General features: G+C 43.5%; 1 protein-coding gene across 2 annotated transcripts in view; it reads right to left on the reverse strand.

The window, feature by feature from the left end:
- Nucleotides 1-17,327, reverse strand: part of LOC135549830 (collagen alpha-1(IX) chain-like) — a 42,779-nt gene that overhangs the window by 983 nt on the left and 24,469 nt on the right. For both annotated transcript variants that reach the window (XM_064980160.1, XM_064980159.1), the window contains 27 exons: nt 16,046-16,117; nt 15,764-15,808; nt 15,621-15,656; nt 15,439-15,462; nt 15,241-15,294; nt 14,780-14,851; nt 14,347-14,388; nt 8,675-8,731; nt 6,748-6,801; nt 6,541-6,594; nt 4,224-4,277; nt 4,072-4,125; nt 3,852-3,905; nt 3,709-3,762; nt 3,449-3,502; nt 3,270-3,323; nt 2,828-2,872; nt 2,655-2,708; nt 2,504-2,557; nt 2,131-2,256; nt 1,972-2,007; nt 1,822-1,866; nt 1,691-1,723; nt 1,418-1,564; nt 1,222-1,276; nt 920-1,114; nt 211-297 (listed from right to left, as the gene is read on the reverse strand). In XM_064980160.1, coding sequence (XP_064836232.1) covers nt 211-297; nt 920-1,114; nt 1,222-1,276; nt 1,418-1,564; nt 1,691-1,723; nt 1,822-1,866; nt 1,972-2,007; nt 2,131-2,256; nt 2,504-2,557; nt 2,655-2,708; nt 2,828-2,872; nt 3,270-3,323; nt 3,449-3,502; nt 3,709-3,762; nt 3,852-3,905; nt 4,072-4,125; nt 4,224-4,277; nt 6,541-6,594; nt 6,748-6,801; nt 8,675-8,731; nt 14,347-14,388; nt 14,780-14,851; nt 15,241-15,294; nt 15,439-15,462; nt 15,621-15,656; nt 15,764-15,808; nt 16,046-16,117 — 1,711 coding nt within the window. The remainder of the gene's footprint in view (nt 1-210; nt 298-919; nt 1,115-1,221; nt 1,277-1,417; nt 1,565-1,690; nt 1,724-1,821; nt 1,867-1,971; nt 2,008-2,130; nt 2,257-2,503; nt 2,558-2,654; nt 2,709-2,827; nt 2,873-3,269; nt 3,324-3,448; nt 3,503-3,708; nt 3,763-3,851; nt 3,906-4,071; nt 4,126-4,223; nt 4,278-6,540; nt 6,595-6,747; nt 6,802-8,674; nt 8,732-14,346; nt 14,389-14,779; nt 14,852-15,240; nt 15,295-15,438; nt 15,463-15,620; nt 15,657-15,763; nt 15,809-16,045; nt 16,118-17,327) is intronic.

Consider the following 17,327-nt stretch of genomic DNA (forward strand, 5'->3'; position numbering starts at 1 on the left):
GAGAGAGAGACAAAGGGTTAGGGAGATGATGAAAACAGGTACTGAACAACATCCACTCATGTCAATGTGTGACTGACTGGGTTCGCACCCAGGTCTCTTGAGCTACACCAGACTGTGTTAGCCTGCTGAGATAAAGCCTTCGCATAAACTTGAAGAGCTAAAGTCTTCAGGTCTTAGGCAAGAAAAGAATGGAGTGAGGAGTGGTGTTACCTTGTGGGCCTGGTTCGCCTGGACTTCCTGGTGTTCCAACTCCCTTTTCTCCCTTATGTCCAGTATCCCCCTTTACACCAGTGTCACCTACAGAGAAGAGGAAGACATTTCCTTTCACATGTTTTACATTGACTGTCTGAAATGGGCTATTATCCCCACAGGAGGTGTCTGTATGCCTGTGCCTGCGTGTGTGTGTGTGTGTGTGTGTGTGTGTGTGTGTGTGTGTGTGTGTGTGTGTGTGTGTGTGTGTGTGTGTGTGTGTGCGTGTGCGTGTGCGTGTGTGTGCGGGTGCGTGCGTGTGTGTGAACAACAGGGATGCAATTAAAGGGATTTGGCAGAGAGGGCTTTAAGTGCTGTGTTGTCTGATTCAGTCCTGGATGTGCAAGCCCTTTCAGAGCACTAAGCTACAGTACTGTGGACACAATGGAGCTGGTCGGACAGAAAATGCTCTATTTCTCTAAAAGGTTTAATTAAGAAATACATTGCATCCGTTAGTACGGCTGTAGACCATTTATAGAAATACACTATAATGGACAAATAGAAGGCCATTATACCAGCGTGCCAGCTTGAGTCTATACTTTTCTAGTTCTCCACTGTACACAATGAAATGGGCATTTGCAAGTTGGTCCAAGTATTCCATTTGAATGATCAGTTCTTTATACATTTCACCTTTTATCTAGTAAGTTATTGATGTATGATTCCCCATTACCTTGTTTTCCAGGTGTACCTGGTAACCCAAAGTATCCATGTGGTCCCTTCATTCCCATCAGTCCTCTGGGGCCTGCTTCTCCTACAGTCCCTGCTGGGCCCGGGGGACCTGGAGGGCCCGGCAGTCCTGCCATTCCAGGGGCCCCGATCGCTGCTGGTTTCTTCAGTACCTCCTTCTTAAACTCTGCCAAGTGTTCTAGATGGAGAGAATGATTCAAATGTCCATTTGACAAAGCACCCTACTGTACATGGCAGACTGCCTTGAGCTACAAATGTTACAGTGTGTACACAATCTTCACGTACCTTCAACAATTGCTGAGCATAGCTCACGAAGTTTGATATCATTCACCTTAGGACCCTATTGGATTTGAAAGTGGAAAAAGTATATTAATTAACACGGGAACATTTATATGTCACTCCATTCCAAAAAGTATTCGAGAGGATTATTTACTACTTGTGTTGTACAGTCTCCATTCACTTCATGGAAGAAGGAACTTACAGGTAGGCCCCTAGGCCCAGGTGATCCAGTTAACCCCCTCTCTCCCTCCAGTCCATTGGTTCCCTGGGGACCGGTCAAACCTTCATGACCTGGCTGCCCTGGTCTACCATCTTCCCCGGTGTATCCCTTCATGCCCTTCTCTCCAACCTAGAGGCGAGTGGACAATGCAACATGACTTCAATGTTAACTGTATACCATAACGGATTCAATTATTCCACCCATCAATCAATCAATCAACCAGTCAATCAATTGATTTGTAACATTGTTCTGTACCTCTCCTTTGATTCCGGGAACACCAGGAGGACCCTATAGAAACAACAATGGATTGAAGGACCATTGTAGTTATTACAAATACTGGGGAATACTAAAGCTAGATCAAATGTATCTCTCAGTAGAACATATACCTGGTCTCCCTTGACTCCAGAATCACCTCTAAGACCTGGATCACCCTGTGTACAGCAGTAAGATTGTCAATACAGATACTTTATCTTGTTAACGCATACTGTATCATCATTGGCATGATATATGGTATTGACGTGAATCCATAGACTTACTTCACTTCCCTTTGGGCCAACGGGACCAATAGGACCCTAGGAACAAGAAATTAGAGGCACAGGAAATTAGAAGGCACAGGAAATTAGAAGTCATTCAAACCCCTTCATTTACAAACGGACAACTATTACCAAAACAGTAAGCTACACATCAGAACTTACCTGGTCTCCCTTATATCCAGTGTGACCTTTCAGTCCTTTTTCACCAGTGTCACCTTTGTCCCCTTTGTCACCCTGGATGCCGGTATCACCTGTGACCCCCACTGGTCCCTGCTTTCCTGTCTCACCCTGAGGAGAGTGATGCAGGATAAATTAAATGTTACTATACATACTCTGGTGTATATGTCTGGTGGGTTTATGTGAGGTTAGCTATCAGCTCATTGTTACCGTCAGATAGGGGTTGTTATTGAAGAGCAGTATGCTTGACAATCCTAGTTTAATATATGAATAAGAAATGACAACTGGCATGTATATTTAATAACCAATTATTATAAGCATTTGAACTATAATCAAATGTTACATATGGTCAACTTACAGAAGCTCCCTTGTCTCCTGGTTGTCCATCTTCTCCTGCTGGTCCAGTTGCCCCCTAAACAACCACGACAGTCTTACTAAGCATCTTCAGCAGCGTCAGTAGAATATGGATCCACAGTCATAAACCCTGAAGTGTGACATTTGATACTCACTGTCTTCCCAGGAACTCCGATTGGTCCTACTGGTCCGTCATCTCCTGTATCACCCTGTACAAAAAACATACTATTTTACAATAGACAAACACAAGGAATGAAACTGTACCCAAGACAGGCCTGCACCCACACAGTCACAGGCAGTCACACAGTCACACACACACATACTTCACCTTGGCACCTCCAGCTCCAACTAGTCCCTGTTTTCCTGGTAACCCCTAGAGAAACGACACAGGATATCCTCAGAATACCGTACAGTATATTGTTATTTTTGAAAGCACTACGACATTAGGGGATAGACTACTTCCTTGTTGTGTTGTTGATTCTGTTTTCCCTGCCATGTCTCCTGACCTGTATAACCTTGCAGCCAGACATACTATGATGGGAAGGTTGTGGTTTTATTGGATTCTCTTTCCGCTTGGCTGTTTGCTTCTAAATTATTTATTCATCTGGTCTGCGGTATGGTTTGACTGGGAGAGAACCACTCTATTGATTTTCACAGCTTTTGCTTTCTTTTAAATACCAGCAAAACCTTGTAAGGTCATCTATTCTACAACGATGTTTGTAAATGAGTAATATTCCAAGACGAATGTCCCAGATTAATATTACACTCACTGGAATTCCGACGATACCCCTGACTCCAACAGTCCCGGGAACGCCAGTCTCTCCCTGTTGGAATGATGACAGGGATGTTTATAGGATAAACGGTTGATTTCTTGACAGATCTTGTAAGACTGGATACATTCTCTTTATTTCAACGATATATGTATAGTAGTCATAAAGTGTAGACTAACTTTAGCTCCATCCACTCCAGGGAGTCCATCCATGCCGTCTTCCCCAGGAGTACCCTGAAATCACAGTTCATCACTGATCACAACAACAACAACACCACCACTCCGCATCATAATCACACTCATAAGAGATAAGATGTTGCAAAATGTTATAATTATTCATGGAAATCTAACTATACAACTAACAATACAAAAGGATCTCATGTGCATCTGATAACTTATTGGTAAGGTCATTGTTTATGTTGTATTGTTTGTTTACTCACAGTGTCTCCCTTTGCTCCAACAGGACCCTGATCTCCTTGAGGACCGATCGCTCCCTAAGAAAACACACATGCAATGAACCATGAAACAATTTAAGGCAAACAAAAAGAAAAACCTCGAGAGGTAGAAGAGAGGAAACACTCACATCATCACCTTTATCTCCCTCCAAACCCTGACGTCCACGACTGCCCTCCACACCCTAAAAGAAGACAAGTGGTCAGTCACTACAGTACATAACGGCAGACATTTTGGAAAACACTCTTCAGCCCTAGGTGATGTCAACCACCGTCTGTCCTTCAGTCCGCCTATGGACATTGAAAATGGCAGTTATAATTGACTGAGTTAATGAAATGAGTAGTGCTTACAGGAGATCCCGGTGGTCCGGTGGGTCCTGGGATGCCGTTGAAACCAGGGGGACCCTGAGTGGAGCGGACAACACAGATGGTGAGTTGAAGACTTTAAACACTTGAGTAAAACGTCAATAAGACTTGCAGTAAATATGGTTTTCAACCCTTACCCTGTCTCCTTTCTCTCCAAGAGTACCAGGAAAACCAATTGGACCTCTTTGTCCCTGGAATGTATTACAGACGTTAAAAGGAATTATATTTCATATGATTCACAGTGATGCGCAGCAAACACATTCATCAGTTATAAATGGCTGGTTGTATGAGCAATTTCCACTTGAAGCAGAAATCCTATGTACCATCTTTGAATGCGCAAGATGCACATTTTGCGCTGAAGGCAGAAATCCTATGTAACATGTCGGTGTGCTCATTATTTATGTTCAGCTTGGAACAGAAAAACAGAAGTATATAAGTGACAAAGCAAGAGACTTTGGGATTTCATTATCAGACAGTGAGGTAGAATAGATCATCCTATATGTGTTGGTACAGTTGAAGTTGGAAGTTTACATACACCTTAGCCAAATACATATAAACTCAGTTTTTCACAATTCCTGACATTAAATCTGTAACGGCTCTCGTGGTTTGAAGAAGGACACCAAGGTGCAGCGTGGTAGGTGTTCATGATTTTTAATAAACTGAACACCGCAACAAAATAACAAAGTAGAAAAAACGAAAGCGCACAGTTCTGTCAGGCAACAAAACAGCTAAACAGAAGATAACTCCCCACAAAACCCAAACGGAAAATCACAACTCTTATATGATCCCCAATCAGAGACAACGATAGACAGCTGCCTCTGATTGGGAACCACACAAGGCAAAACAACAGAAATAGAAATAGATTCTCCCACCCGAGTCACACCCTGACCTAACCAAACAGAGAATAAATAAGGATCTCTTAGGTCAGGGCGTGACAAAATCCTAGTAAAAAACTCCCTGTCTTAGGCCAGTTAGGATCACCACTTTATTTTAAGAATGTGAAATGTTAGAATAATAGTAGAGAATGATTTATTTCAGCTTTTATTTATTTCATCACATTCCCAGTGGGTCAGAAGTTTACATACACTCAATTAGTATTTGGTAGCATTGCCTTAAAACGGTTTATCTTGGGTCAAATGTTTCAGGTAGCCTTCCACAAGCTTCCCACAGTAAGCTGGGTGAATTTTGGCCCATTCCTCCTGACAGAGCTGGTGTAACTGAATCAGGCTTGTAGGCCTCCTTGCTCATACACACTTTTTCAGTTCTGCCCACACATTTTCTATTGGATGAGGTCAGGGCTTTGTGATGGCCACTCCAATACCTTGATTTGTTGTCCTTAAGCCATTTTGCCACAACTTTGGAAGTATGCTTGGGGTCATTGTCCATTTAGAAGACCCATTTGCGACCAAGCTTTAACTTCCTGACTGATGTCTTGAGATGTTGCTTCAATATATCCCCATAATGTTCCTACCTCATGATGCCATCTATTTTGTGAAGTGCACCAGTCCCTCCTGCAGCAAAGCACACCCACAACATGATGCTGCCACCCCCGTGCTTCACGTTGGGGATGGTGTTCTTCGCCTTGCAAGCATCCCCCTTTTTCCTCCAAACATAACGATGGTCATTATGGCCAAACAGTTCTATTTTTGTTTCATCAGACCAGAGGACATTTCTCCAAAAAGTACAATATGTGTCCCCATGTGCAGTTGCAAATCGTAGTCTGGCTTTTTTAATGGCAGTTTTGGGGGCAGTGGCTTCTTCCTTGCTGAGTGGCCTTTCAGGTTATGTTGATATAGGACTCGTTTTACTGTGGATATAGATACTTTTGTACCTGTTTCCTCCAGCATCTTCACAAGGTCTTTTGCTGTTGTTCTGGGACTGATTTGCACTTTTCGCACCAAAGTACGTTAATCTCTATGAGACAGAACACGTCTCCTTCCTGAGCGGTATGACGGCTGCATGGTCCCATGGTGTTTATACTTGCATACTATTGTTTATTCAGATGAACGTGGTACCTTCAGGCATTTGGAAATTGCTTCCAAGGATTAACCAGACTTGTGGAGGTGTACAAAATAAATTATGCGGTTTTGGCTGATTTCTTTTGATTTTCTCATGATGTCAAGCAAAGAGGCACTGCGTTTGAAGGTAGGCCTTGAAATACATCCACAAGAACACCTCCAAATGACTCAAATGATGTCAATTAGCCTATCAGAAGCTTCTAAAGCCATGACATAATTTTCTGAAATTTCCGAGCTGTTTAAAGGCACAGTCAACATAGTTTATGTAAATTTCTGTGTCATGCACAAAGTAAATGTCCTAACCGACTTGCCAAAACTATAGTTTGTTGACAAGAAATTAGAGGAGTGGTTGAAAAACTAGTTTTAATGACTCCAATGTATGTGTATGTAAACTTCCGACTTCAACTGTATCTTCCAGAGCAAGTACGGTTCTTACATCATCTCCCATCTTGCCTGTTAGGCCCTGCACCCCAGATGGTCCTGGCTCACCCTGTGGATTAGCAACATAGGAAAAGAACAAATACTCACATGTAGCGATTTGTATGCTTGCATAATCATCCTAACCACCCAATGTACTGTACTTAAGCACATTGTCAAACATCAAACTTCTTCACTAAACATGAGAATTGATTGCTTGTCATACCTTTTGTCCAGCTTCCCCTGCAGCTCCATCATCACCTGGTAATCCCTTGTGGCCCTAGAGAAGACATAGCAACCCAGTTTAGACTGAATGTCAACAAACAACTATCAGACGCTCTTACCATTGGTAGTTCACACGCTGAGTTTCCTCCTAAAATGTAAAGCGCTTTGAGCATCTGGAAAAGCCCTACAGTACATCAATCCATTCAATTAGATACTGGTATCTGAGAGAAAACCAGTGACCACAATGGTGTAAATGATGATAAGGGCTATGTTGCTCAAAGCCAGGTACAGTGCCTTGCAAAAGTATTCATCCCCCTTGGCGTTTTTCCTATTTTGTTGTATTACAACCTGCAATTTAGACTGATTTTTATTTGGATTTCATATAATGGTCATGCACAAAATAGTCCAAATTGGTGAAGTGAGATGAAAAAAACAACAACTTATTTCAAAAAACTATACAAAAAACAACTGAAAAGTGGTGCATGCCCCCTTTGCTATGAAGCCCCTAAATAAGATATGGTGCAACCAATTACCTCCAGAAGTCACATAATTAGTTAAATAAAGTCCACCCGTGTGCAATCTAAGTGTCACATGATCTCAGTATATATACACTTGTTCTGAAAGGCCCCAGAGTCTGCAACACCACTAAGCAAGGGGCCGCGCCAAGTAAGCGGCACCATGAAGACCAACAGGTCAGGGACAAAGTTGTGGAGAAGTACAGATCAGGGTTGGGTTATGAAAAATATCAGAAACGTTGAACATCCCACTGAACGTCATTCATGATAAAAAAATGGAAAGAATATGGCACCACAACAAACCTGCCAAGAGAGGGCCACCAGACCAAGCAAGGAGGGCATTAATCAAAGAGGCAACAAAGAGACCAAAGATAACCCTGAAGGAGCTGCAAAGCTCCACAGCGGAGATTGGAGTATCTGTCCATAGGACCACTTTAAGTCGTCCACACCACAGATATGGGCTTTACAGAAGAATGGCCAGAAAAAAAACATTGCTTATAGAAAAGAAAAAGCAACCACGTTCGGTGTTCACCAAAAGGCATGTGGGAGACTCCCCAAACATATGAAAGAAGGTACTCTGGTCAGATGAGACTAAAATTGAGCTTTTTGGCCGTCAAGGAAAATGCTATGTCTGGCGCAAACCTAACACCTCTCATCACCCCAAGAATACCATCCCCACAGTGAAGCATTGGGGTGGCAGCATCATGGTGTGGGGATGTTTTCATCTGCAGGGACTGGGCAACTGGTCAGAATTGAAGGAATGATGGATGGTGCTAAATACAGGGATATTCTTGAGGGAAACCTGTTTCAGTCTTCCAGAGATTTGAGACTGGGACGGATGTTCACCTTCCAGCAGGACAATGACCCTAAGCATACTGCTAAAGAAAATCTCGAGTGGTTTAAGGGGAATATTTAAATGTGTTGAAATGGCCTAGTCAAAGCCCAGACCTCAATCCAATTGAGAATTGGTGGTATGACTTGCTGTACGATTGCTGTACACCAGCGGAACTCATCCAACTTCAAGGAGCCGGAGCAGTTTTGCCTTGAAGAATAAGCAAAAACCCCAGTGGCTAAATGTGCAAGCTTAAGGACACATTCCCCAAGAGACTTGCAGCTGTAATTGCTCCAAAAGGTGGCTCTACAAATGATTGACTTTGGGGGAGGGGGGGGGGGTAGTTATGCATGCTCAAGTTTTCAGCTTTTTTTGTATTATTTCTTGTTTGTTTCACAATTAAAATATTTTGCATCTTTAAAGTGTCAGGCATGTTGTGTAAATCAAATGATACAACCCCCCAAACAACTATTTAAATTCCAGGTTGTAAGGCGACAAAATAGGAAAAATGCCAAGGGGGGTGAATACTTTCACAAGCCACTGTATGTACTCACTCAGTGTATGTCATTAAGATTCCTCACCTTTATCCCTGGTAGCCCTGGGCTTCCCTGTGGTCCAGCTGGACAGGCAGCAGGGCACTGCAAACAGACAGACACAGACATTACATTATCACTACACCTGCAAGGGGCTCACCTCCTATTCAATAGCTACTAACCGAAGAACACCTAAGCTACCAATTTTCCGCATGCAGGTTTGTCAGAATTAAATGTCAGCAACAACAACAGTTTATAAAAGATGTGTGAATTAAGCTGAAGTGTAGTTATTGCAGCAACATTAGGCTCTGAAGCATTTAGTCCAGGGCTCTCCAACCCTGTCCACGGAGAGCTACCGTCCTGTAGGTTTCCACTCCAACTCTACTCTAGCACACCTGATTATAATAATTAGCTGGTTGATTAAACTATTTCACCTTTATTTAACCAGGTAGGCAAGTTGAGAACAAGTTCTCATTTACAATTGCGACCTGGCCAGGATAAAGCAAAGCAGTTTGACACATACAACGACACAGAGTTGCACATGGAGTAAAACAAACATACAGTCAATAATACAGCATAAACAAGTCTATATACGATGTGAGCAAATGAGGTGAGATAAGGGAGGTAAAGGCAAAAAAAGGCCATGGTGGCAAAGTAAATACAATATAGCAAGTAAAACACTGGAATGGTAGATTTTGCAATGGAAGAATGTGCAAAGTAGATATAAAAATAATAGGGTGCAAAGGAGCAAAATAAATAAATAAATGAAATACAGTAGGGAAAGAGGTAGTTGTTTGGGCTAAAATATTGGTGGGCTATGTACAGGTGCAGTAATCTGTGAGCTGCTCTGACAGTTGGTGCTTAAAGCTAGGAGGGAGATAAGTGTTTCCAGTTTCAGTGCTTTTTGTAGTTCGTTCAAGTCATTGGCAGCAGAGAACTGGAAGTAGAGGCGGCCAAAGAAAGAATTGGTTTTGGGGGTGACTAGAGAGATATACCTGCTGGAGCGTGTGCTACAGGTGGGAGATGCTATGGTGACCAGCGAGCTGAGATAAGGGGGGACTTTACCTAGCAGGGTCTTGTAGATGACATGGAGCCAGCGGGTTTGGCGATGAGTATGAAGCGAGGGCCAGCCAACGAGAGCGTACAGGTCGCAATGGTGGGTAGTATATGGGGCTTTGGTGACAAAACTGATTGCACTGTGATAAACTGCATCCAATTTGTTGAGTAGGGTATTGGAGGCTATTTTGTAAATGACATCGCCAAAGTCGAGGATTGGTAGGATGGTCAGTTTTACAAGGGTATGTTTGGCAGCATGAGTGAAGGATGCTTTGTTGCGAAATAGGAAGCCAATTCTAGATTTAACTTCGGATTGGAGATATTTGATATGGGTCTGGAAGGAGAGTTTACAGTCTAACCAGACACCTAAGTATTTGTAGTTATCCACGTATTCTAAATCAGAGCCGTCCAGAGTAGTGATGTTGGACAGGCGGGCAGGTGCGGTTAGCGACCGGTTGAAGAGCATGCATTTAGTTTTACTTGTATTTAAGAGCAATTGAAGGCCACGGAAGGAGTGTTGTATGGCATTGAAGCTTGCCTGGAGGGTTGTTAACACAGTGTCCAAAGAAGGGCCAGAGGTATACAGAATGGTGTCGTCTGCGTAGAGGTGGATCAGAGACTCACCAGCAGCAAGAGCGACCTCATTGATGTATACAGAGAAGAGAGTCGGTCCAAGAATTGAACCTTGTGGCACCCCCATAGAGACTGCCAGAGGTCCGGACAGCAGACCCTCCGATTTGACACACTGGACTCTATCAGGGAAGTAGTTGGTGAACCAGGCGAGGCAATCATTTGAGAAACCAAGGCTGTCGAGTCTGCCGATGAGGATGTGGTGATTGACAGAGTCGAAAGCCTTGGCCAGATCAATGAACACGTCTGCACAGTAATGTTTCTTATCGATGGCGGTTAAGATATCGTTTAGGACCTTGAGCGTGGCTGAGGTGCACCCATGACCAGCTCTGAAACCAGATTGCATAGCAGAGAAGGTATGGTGAGATTCGAAATGGTCGGTAATCTGTTTGTTGACTTGGCTTTCGAAGACCTTAGAAAGGCATGGTAGGATAGATATAGGTCTGTAGCAGTTTGGGTCAAGAGTGTCCCCCTCTTTGAAGAGGGGGATGACCGCAGCTGCTTTCCAATCTTTGGGGATCTCAGACGACACGAAAGAGAGATTGAACAGTCTAGTAATAGGGGTGGCAACAATTTTAGAAAGAAAGGGTCCAGATTGTCTAGCCCGGCTGATTTGTAGGGGTCCAGATTTTGCAGCTCTTTCAGAACATCAGCTGAACGGATTTGGGAGAAGGAGGAATGGGGAAGGCTTGGGCGAGTTGCTGTGGGGGGTGCAGTGCTATTGACCGGGGTAGGAGTAGCCAGGTGGAAAGTATGGCCAGCCGTAGAAAAATGCTTATTAAAATTCTCAATTATGGTGGATTTATCAGTGGTATCAGTGTTTCCTATCTTCAGTGCAGTGGGCAGCTGGGAGGAGGTGTTCTTATTCTCCATGGACTTTACAGTGTCCCAGAACTTTTTTGAGTTTCTGCTTGAAAAAGCTAGCCTTGGCTTTTCTAACTGCCTGTGTATAATGGTTTCTAGCTTCCCTGAACAGCTGCATATCACGGGGGCTGTTCGATGCTAATGCAGAACGCCATAGGATGTTTTTGTGTTGGTTAAGGGCAGTCAGGTCTGGGGAGAACCAAGGGTTATATCTGTTCCTGGTTCTAAATTTCTTGAATGGGGCATATTTATTTAAGATGGTTAGGAAGGCATTTAAAAAAATATCCAGGCATCCTCTACTGACGGGATGAGATCAATATCCTTTCAGGATACCCCGGCCAGGTCGATTAGAAAGGCCTGCTTGCTGAAGTGTTTCAGGGAGCGTTTTACAGTGATGAGTGGAGGTCGTTTGACCGCTGACCCATTACGAATGCAGGCAATGAGGCAGTGATCACTGAGATCTTGGTTGAAGACAGCAGAGGTGTATTTAGAGGGCAAGTTGGTTAGGATGATATCTATGAGGGTGCCCGTGTTTAAGGCTTTGGGGAGGTATCTCGTCGGTTCATTGATAATTTGTGTGAGATTGAGGGCATCAAGTTTAGATTGTAGGATGGCTGGGGTGTTAAGCATGTTCCAGTTTAGGTCGCCTAGCAGCACGAGCTCTGAAGATAGATGGGGGGCAATCAGTTCACATATGGTGTCCAGAGCACAGCTGGGGGCAGAGGGTGGTCTATAGCAGACTGCCACGGTGAGAGACTTGTTTTTAGAGAGGTGGATTTTTAAAAGTAGAAGTTCAAATTGTTTGGGTACAGACCTGGATAGTAGGACAGAACTCTGCAGGCTATCTTTGCAGTAGATTGCAACACCGCCCCCTTTGGCAGTTCTATCTTGTCTGAAAAGGTTGTAGTTTGGAATTAAAATTTCAGAATTTTTGGTAGTCTTCCTAAGCCAGGATTCAGACACAGCTAGATCATCCGGGTTGGCAGAGTGTGCTAAAGCAGTGAATAGAACAAACTTAGGGAGGAGGCTTCTAATGTTAACATGCATGAAACCAAGGTTATTACGGTTACAGAAGTCGTCAAAAGAGAGCGCCTGGGGAATAGGAGTGGAGCTAGGCACTGTAGGGCCTGGATTCACCTCTACATCGCCAGAGGAACAGAGGAGGAGTAGAATAAGGGTGCTAATAGGTTGGATAAGGTATGGTGAGCAGGACTAGAGGCTCTACAGTGAAATAAGCAAATAAACACTAACCAGAACAGCAATGGACAAGGCATATTGACATTAAGGAGAGGCATGCTTAGTCGAGGGATCAAAAGGGTCCGGAGAGTGGAGAGGTTGGTTGGGGGTCCCGGCAATTTAGACAGCTAGCCAGGCCATCGGTAGCAAGCTAGCATAGGATGGACGTCTGTTATTAGACACCTCTTGCGTTCCGTCAGTAGATTAGTGGGGTTCCGTGTGGTAGAGCGGATTAATCCAAATCACACAACAACAACAAAAATAAAAACAATAGATATAGCTAGAGGCCCAAGAAGAAGAAAAAAAATAACAAAAACAATAAAAATAAATAAATAAATTGTCCGATTGTCTATTCAGATAGCAGCCGATAAGACAGCTAATGGCTAGCAGGCCGCAGATGGGCGCCCAGGCAATGTCGCGACTGAGGAACCAGCCGGATAACTCCTTCGGGTAGATAACGTCGACAGTCCAGCCGTGAAGGCCCGGTGGGGCTCCGCGTAGGTAGCAAAACGGGTCCGGATAGGCGACCGCAGCCCAGGAGTGACTGATGGAACTCCTCAGCTGGCCAGCTCCGGAACAACTGATGCTTGTTCCGGAATCGACGAAAGCTTTAACGAGCTTCTGATTAGCTGCGATCGGTAAGCTGCTCTGACAGCTGATGCTTAAAGTTAGTGAGGGAGATATAAGTCTCCAACTTCAGTGATTTTTGCAATTTGTTCCAGTCATTGGCAGCAGAGAACTGGAAGGAGACCTAGCAAAGACTTATAGATGACCTGGAGCAACTGGGTTTGGCGATGAATATGTAGCGAGGACCAGCCAACGAGAGCATACAGGTCGCAGTGGTGGGTGGTATATGGGGCTTTGGTGACAAAGCGGATGGCACTGTGAAAGACTGCATCCTATTTGCTTAGTAGAGTGTTGGAGTCTATTTTGTAAATGACATCGCCGAAGTCAAGGATCGGTAGGATAGTCAGTTTTACGAGGGTATGTTTGGCAGCATGAGTGAAGGAGGCTTTGTTTTGCAAAATAGGAAGCTGATTCTAGATTTAATTTTGGATTGGAGTTGCTTAATATGAGTCTGGAAGGAGAGTTTACAGTCTAGCCAGACACCTAGGTATTTGTAGTTGTCCACATATTCTAAGTCAGAACTGTCCAGAGTAGTGATGCTAGTCAGGCGGGCAAGTGCGGGCAGAGATCGGTTGAAGTGCATGCATTTGCACTCCCATAGAGACAGTCAGAGGTCTGGACAACAGGCCCTCTGATTTGACACACTGAATTCTATCTGCGAAGTAGTTGGTGAACCAGGCTGAGGCAGTCATTAGAGAAACCAAGGCTGTTGAGTCTGCCGATAAGAATACAGTGATTGTCGAAAGCCTTGGCCAGGTCGATGAAGACGGCTGAACAGTACTGTTTTTTATCAATGGCGGTTATGATATTGTTTAGGACCTTGAGCATGGCTGAGGTGCACCCATGACCAGCTCGGAAACCGGACTGCATCGTGGATAAGGTACGGTGGGATCCAAAATGGTCGGTGATCTGTTTGTTCACTTGGCTTTCAAAGACTTTAGAAAGGCAGGGCAGGATGGATATAGGTCTATAACAGTTTGGGTCTAGAGTGTCTCCCCCTTTGAAGAGGGCCGCTTTCCAATCTTTAGGAATCTCAGTTAAAGATAGTTTAACCCTCTGAAAGATGATTTACAGTAACCCTGTGAAAGATGGTTTAACCATGTGAAAGAAGATTTACAGTAACCCTGTGCAAGTTGGTTTAACCATGTGAAAGATGATTTACAGTAACCCTGTGCAAGTTGGTTTAACCATGTGGAAGATGATTTACAGTAACCCTGTGCAAGATGTTTTAACCATGTGAAAGATGATTTACAGTAACCCTGTGCAAGATGTTTTAACCATGTGAAAGATGGTAAAAAGAGACTCACATCTTCCCCACTCCCCTCAGCTTTGCCAGCCCCAGGTGGTCCCTAAAACACAGCAGAGTGAGTGACAGAGGTAAAACAGCACATATCTCTATGGTGTGACGTCTCAAACAGAGTGTAGATGTCCACAGACAGTACAGCAAAGATCTCCAGTGTTCGAGGCTGTGCAACCGGTGTCAAGTAATGCAGGAGTGATACTGATTATCACTCTACATCAGGGTTAAGACGTCAGTATAATATTTGGAGAGATCTCTTATGACAATTTGGATTAATAAAAAGACTTAAAGGTTAATGGGAAAGACCAAAGAGACAAAGCTACATCTGAAACCTCAACAGATTGAAACATAGGTCAGACTCAATTCACATGATGATACAGATGTTGAATTCACTTATTTCAGATTAGATCCATAAGTAAGAGGTTAGCATCAGTACGTACCACAGGCCCAGGTGGTCCTGGTAGACCAGCGGGACCAGGAAGACCCAGACCCCCTCTAGGCCCAGGGGCACCCTGATAACAATAGATCATTGCATTTAGAGCTCAAACACCTGAAATGTCCTTCTAGACATTTCAGACTTCTGAAAAGTCTCATATATATTAGTAACAAAATTGTCCACAGGATATATAAAGGACCAATGAAACAGTACAGAAGGCAGCACATTATGCTAAAATGTTTATTCTATTCTACTGAGCCATTTACTTTATGTTCATATTCTTATATTGTATTATTTCTTATTGTCAAAAATCCTGTACATATTGTATTGTTGTATTGTCAAATCCTGTATATATGACTAAGAAAACTTGAAACATATCCTGTATGTTTTTATTGCTGGATGTGTTCTTGTTAACCAGTCATATACTGTAGTTATGTAGGATGTGATCCTTATTTGAACACTGACCTCAGGCCCAATGTTCCCCTCGTCTCCTGGAGTTCCTGCTTTCCCAGGTGGGCCCTGTAGGGAGCGACATACACAAGTTATACAATTATTCTATAGCCCCTACGTAGGGCTCGATTAATCTACTGTATGCTGTCTTAATGCCATTTAGAACATGGGGTGAAGTTTCTCTAAAGATGTTGAAGAGTTTGTAGTACATACGGGAGGTCCAGCTGTCTTAGGTCCCTGGGAAATGAGAGAAAACACTATCAGACAAATCATATTATTTAGCTATAGAAATGAAGTGGTCTGACATGTTCCATGGCTTCATGGCTATACATGTCTGCAAAATGTTTCCATTAATATCTGACGATCTAAAGATGACAAAGATAGTGGATACTTACGGGAGAGCCTGCTGGCCCAGGAAAACCTTGAAGTCCCTGTTATTAGACACAGAGTAGTCAGATATTAGTTAACATTGTCCCTGCTGTTACAGTTATTAGGAAGACAGTTTCTTTAGTAGGTTCTGGTAAGAAAAACAACTCACTCTCTCACCCACAGGTCCTCTTGGGCCCATTGATCCAGGTATTCCCTTCATTAAAAAGAGAAGAAATCCTTGATTCACACACAATCTACAAACTAAAACATTCTCTCGCCACCAGCTTGAATTCTAATAATATCAGTTGAGTGGTGGATAGCTGCTGTTAACGGTTCAATGAATAAGATGATAGAGAACAACCCTGTCTTGTTCAACAAGGCAAAATAGAGGTTGAGTGTGTAACAAGAGGTGTGTGTTGGGTGTGGTACAGTTGGAGGTAGTGATGCTTACATCAGCTCCTGGTAGGCCAGGCATGCCTCTGTGTCCAGGAAGACCGATCTCCCCCTGTTCCCCTTTGGCCCCCTGAGAAACAGACAGAACCGGCAGCTGAGTTACAGACACAACCGGCATATGAGTTACAGACACAACCGACAGCCTAGTAACAGATACAACAAACAGCCTAGGAACAGATACAACAAACAAACAGCCTGGTAACAGATACAACAAACAGCCTAGTAACAGACACAACAGACATTTGAGTTACAGATACAACACACAGCCTAGTAACAGACACAACAGACAGCTTAGTAACAGATACAACACACAGCCTAGTAACAGACACAACAGACAGCTTAGTAACAGATACAACACACAGCCTAGTAACAGACACAACAGACAGCTTAGTAACAGATACAACACACAGCCTAGTAACAGACACAACAGACAGCTTAGTAACAGATACAACACACGGCCTAGTAACAGATACAACAGACAGCCTAGTAACAGATACAACACACAGCCTAGTAACAGATACAACACACAGCCTAGTAACAGACACAACAGACAGATGAGTTACAGATACAACTGACAGCCTTGTAACAGATACAACACACAGCCTAGTAACAGACACAACAGACAGCCTAGTAACAGATACAACACACAGCCTACTAACAGACACAACAGACAGCTTAGTAACAGATACAACACACAGCCTAGTAACAGACACAACAGACAGCTTAGTAACAGATACAACACACAGCCTAGTAACAGACACAACAGACAGCTTAGTAACAGATACAACACACGGCCTAGTAACAGATACAACACACAGCCTAGTAACAGAAACAACACACAGCCTAGTAACAGACACAACAGACAGCCTAGTAACAGATACAACACACAGCCTAGTAACATATACAACACACAGCCTAGTAACAGATAGAACACACAGCCTAGTAACAGATACAACAAACAGCCTAGTAACAGATACAACACACAGCCTAGTAACAGATACAACACACAGCCTAGTAACAGACACAACAGACAGCCTAGTAACAGATACAACACACAGCCTAGTAACAGATACAACACACAGCCTAGTAACAGATACAACACACAGCCTAGTAACAGATAGAACACACAGCCTAGTAACAGATACAACAAACAGCCTAGTAACAGATACAACACACAGCCTAGTAACAGATACAACACACAGCCTAGTAACAGACACAACAGACAGCCTAGTAACAGATACAACACACAGCCTAGTAACAGATAGAACACACAGCCTAGT

Source organism: Oncorhynchus masou, chromosome 12, assembly GCF_036934945.1.
Source record: "Oncorhynchus masou masou isolate Uvic2021 chromosome 12, UVic_Omas_1.1, whole genome shotgun sequence".
Classification (NCBI taxonomy): domain Eukaryota; kingdom Metazoa; phylum Chordata; class Actinopteri; order Salmoniformes; family Salmonidae; genus Oncorhynchus; species Oncorhynchus masou.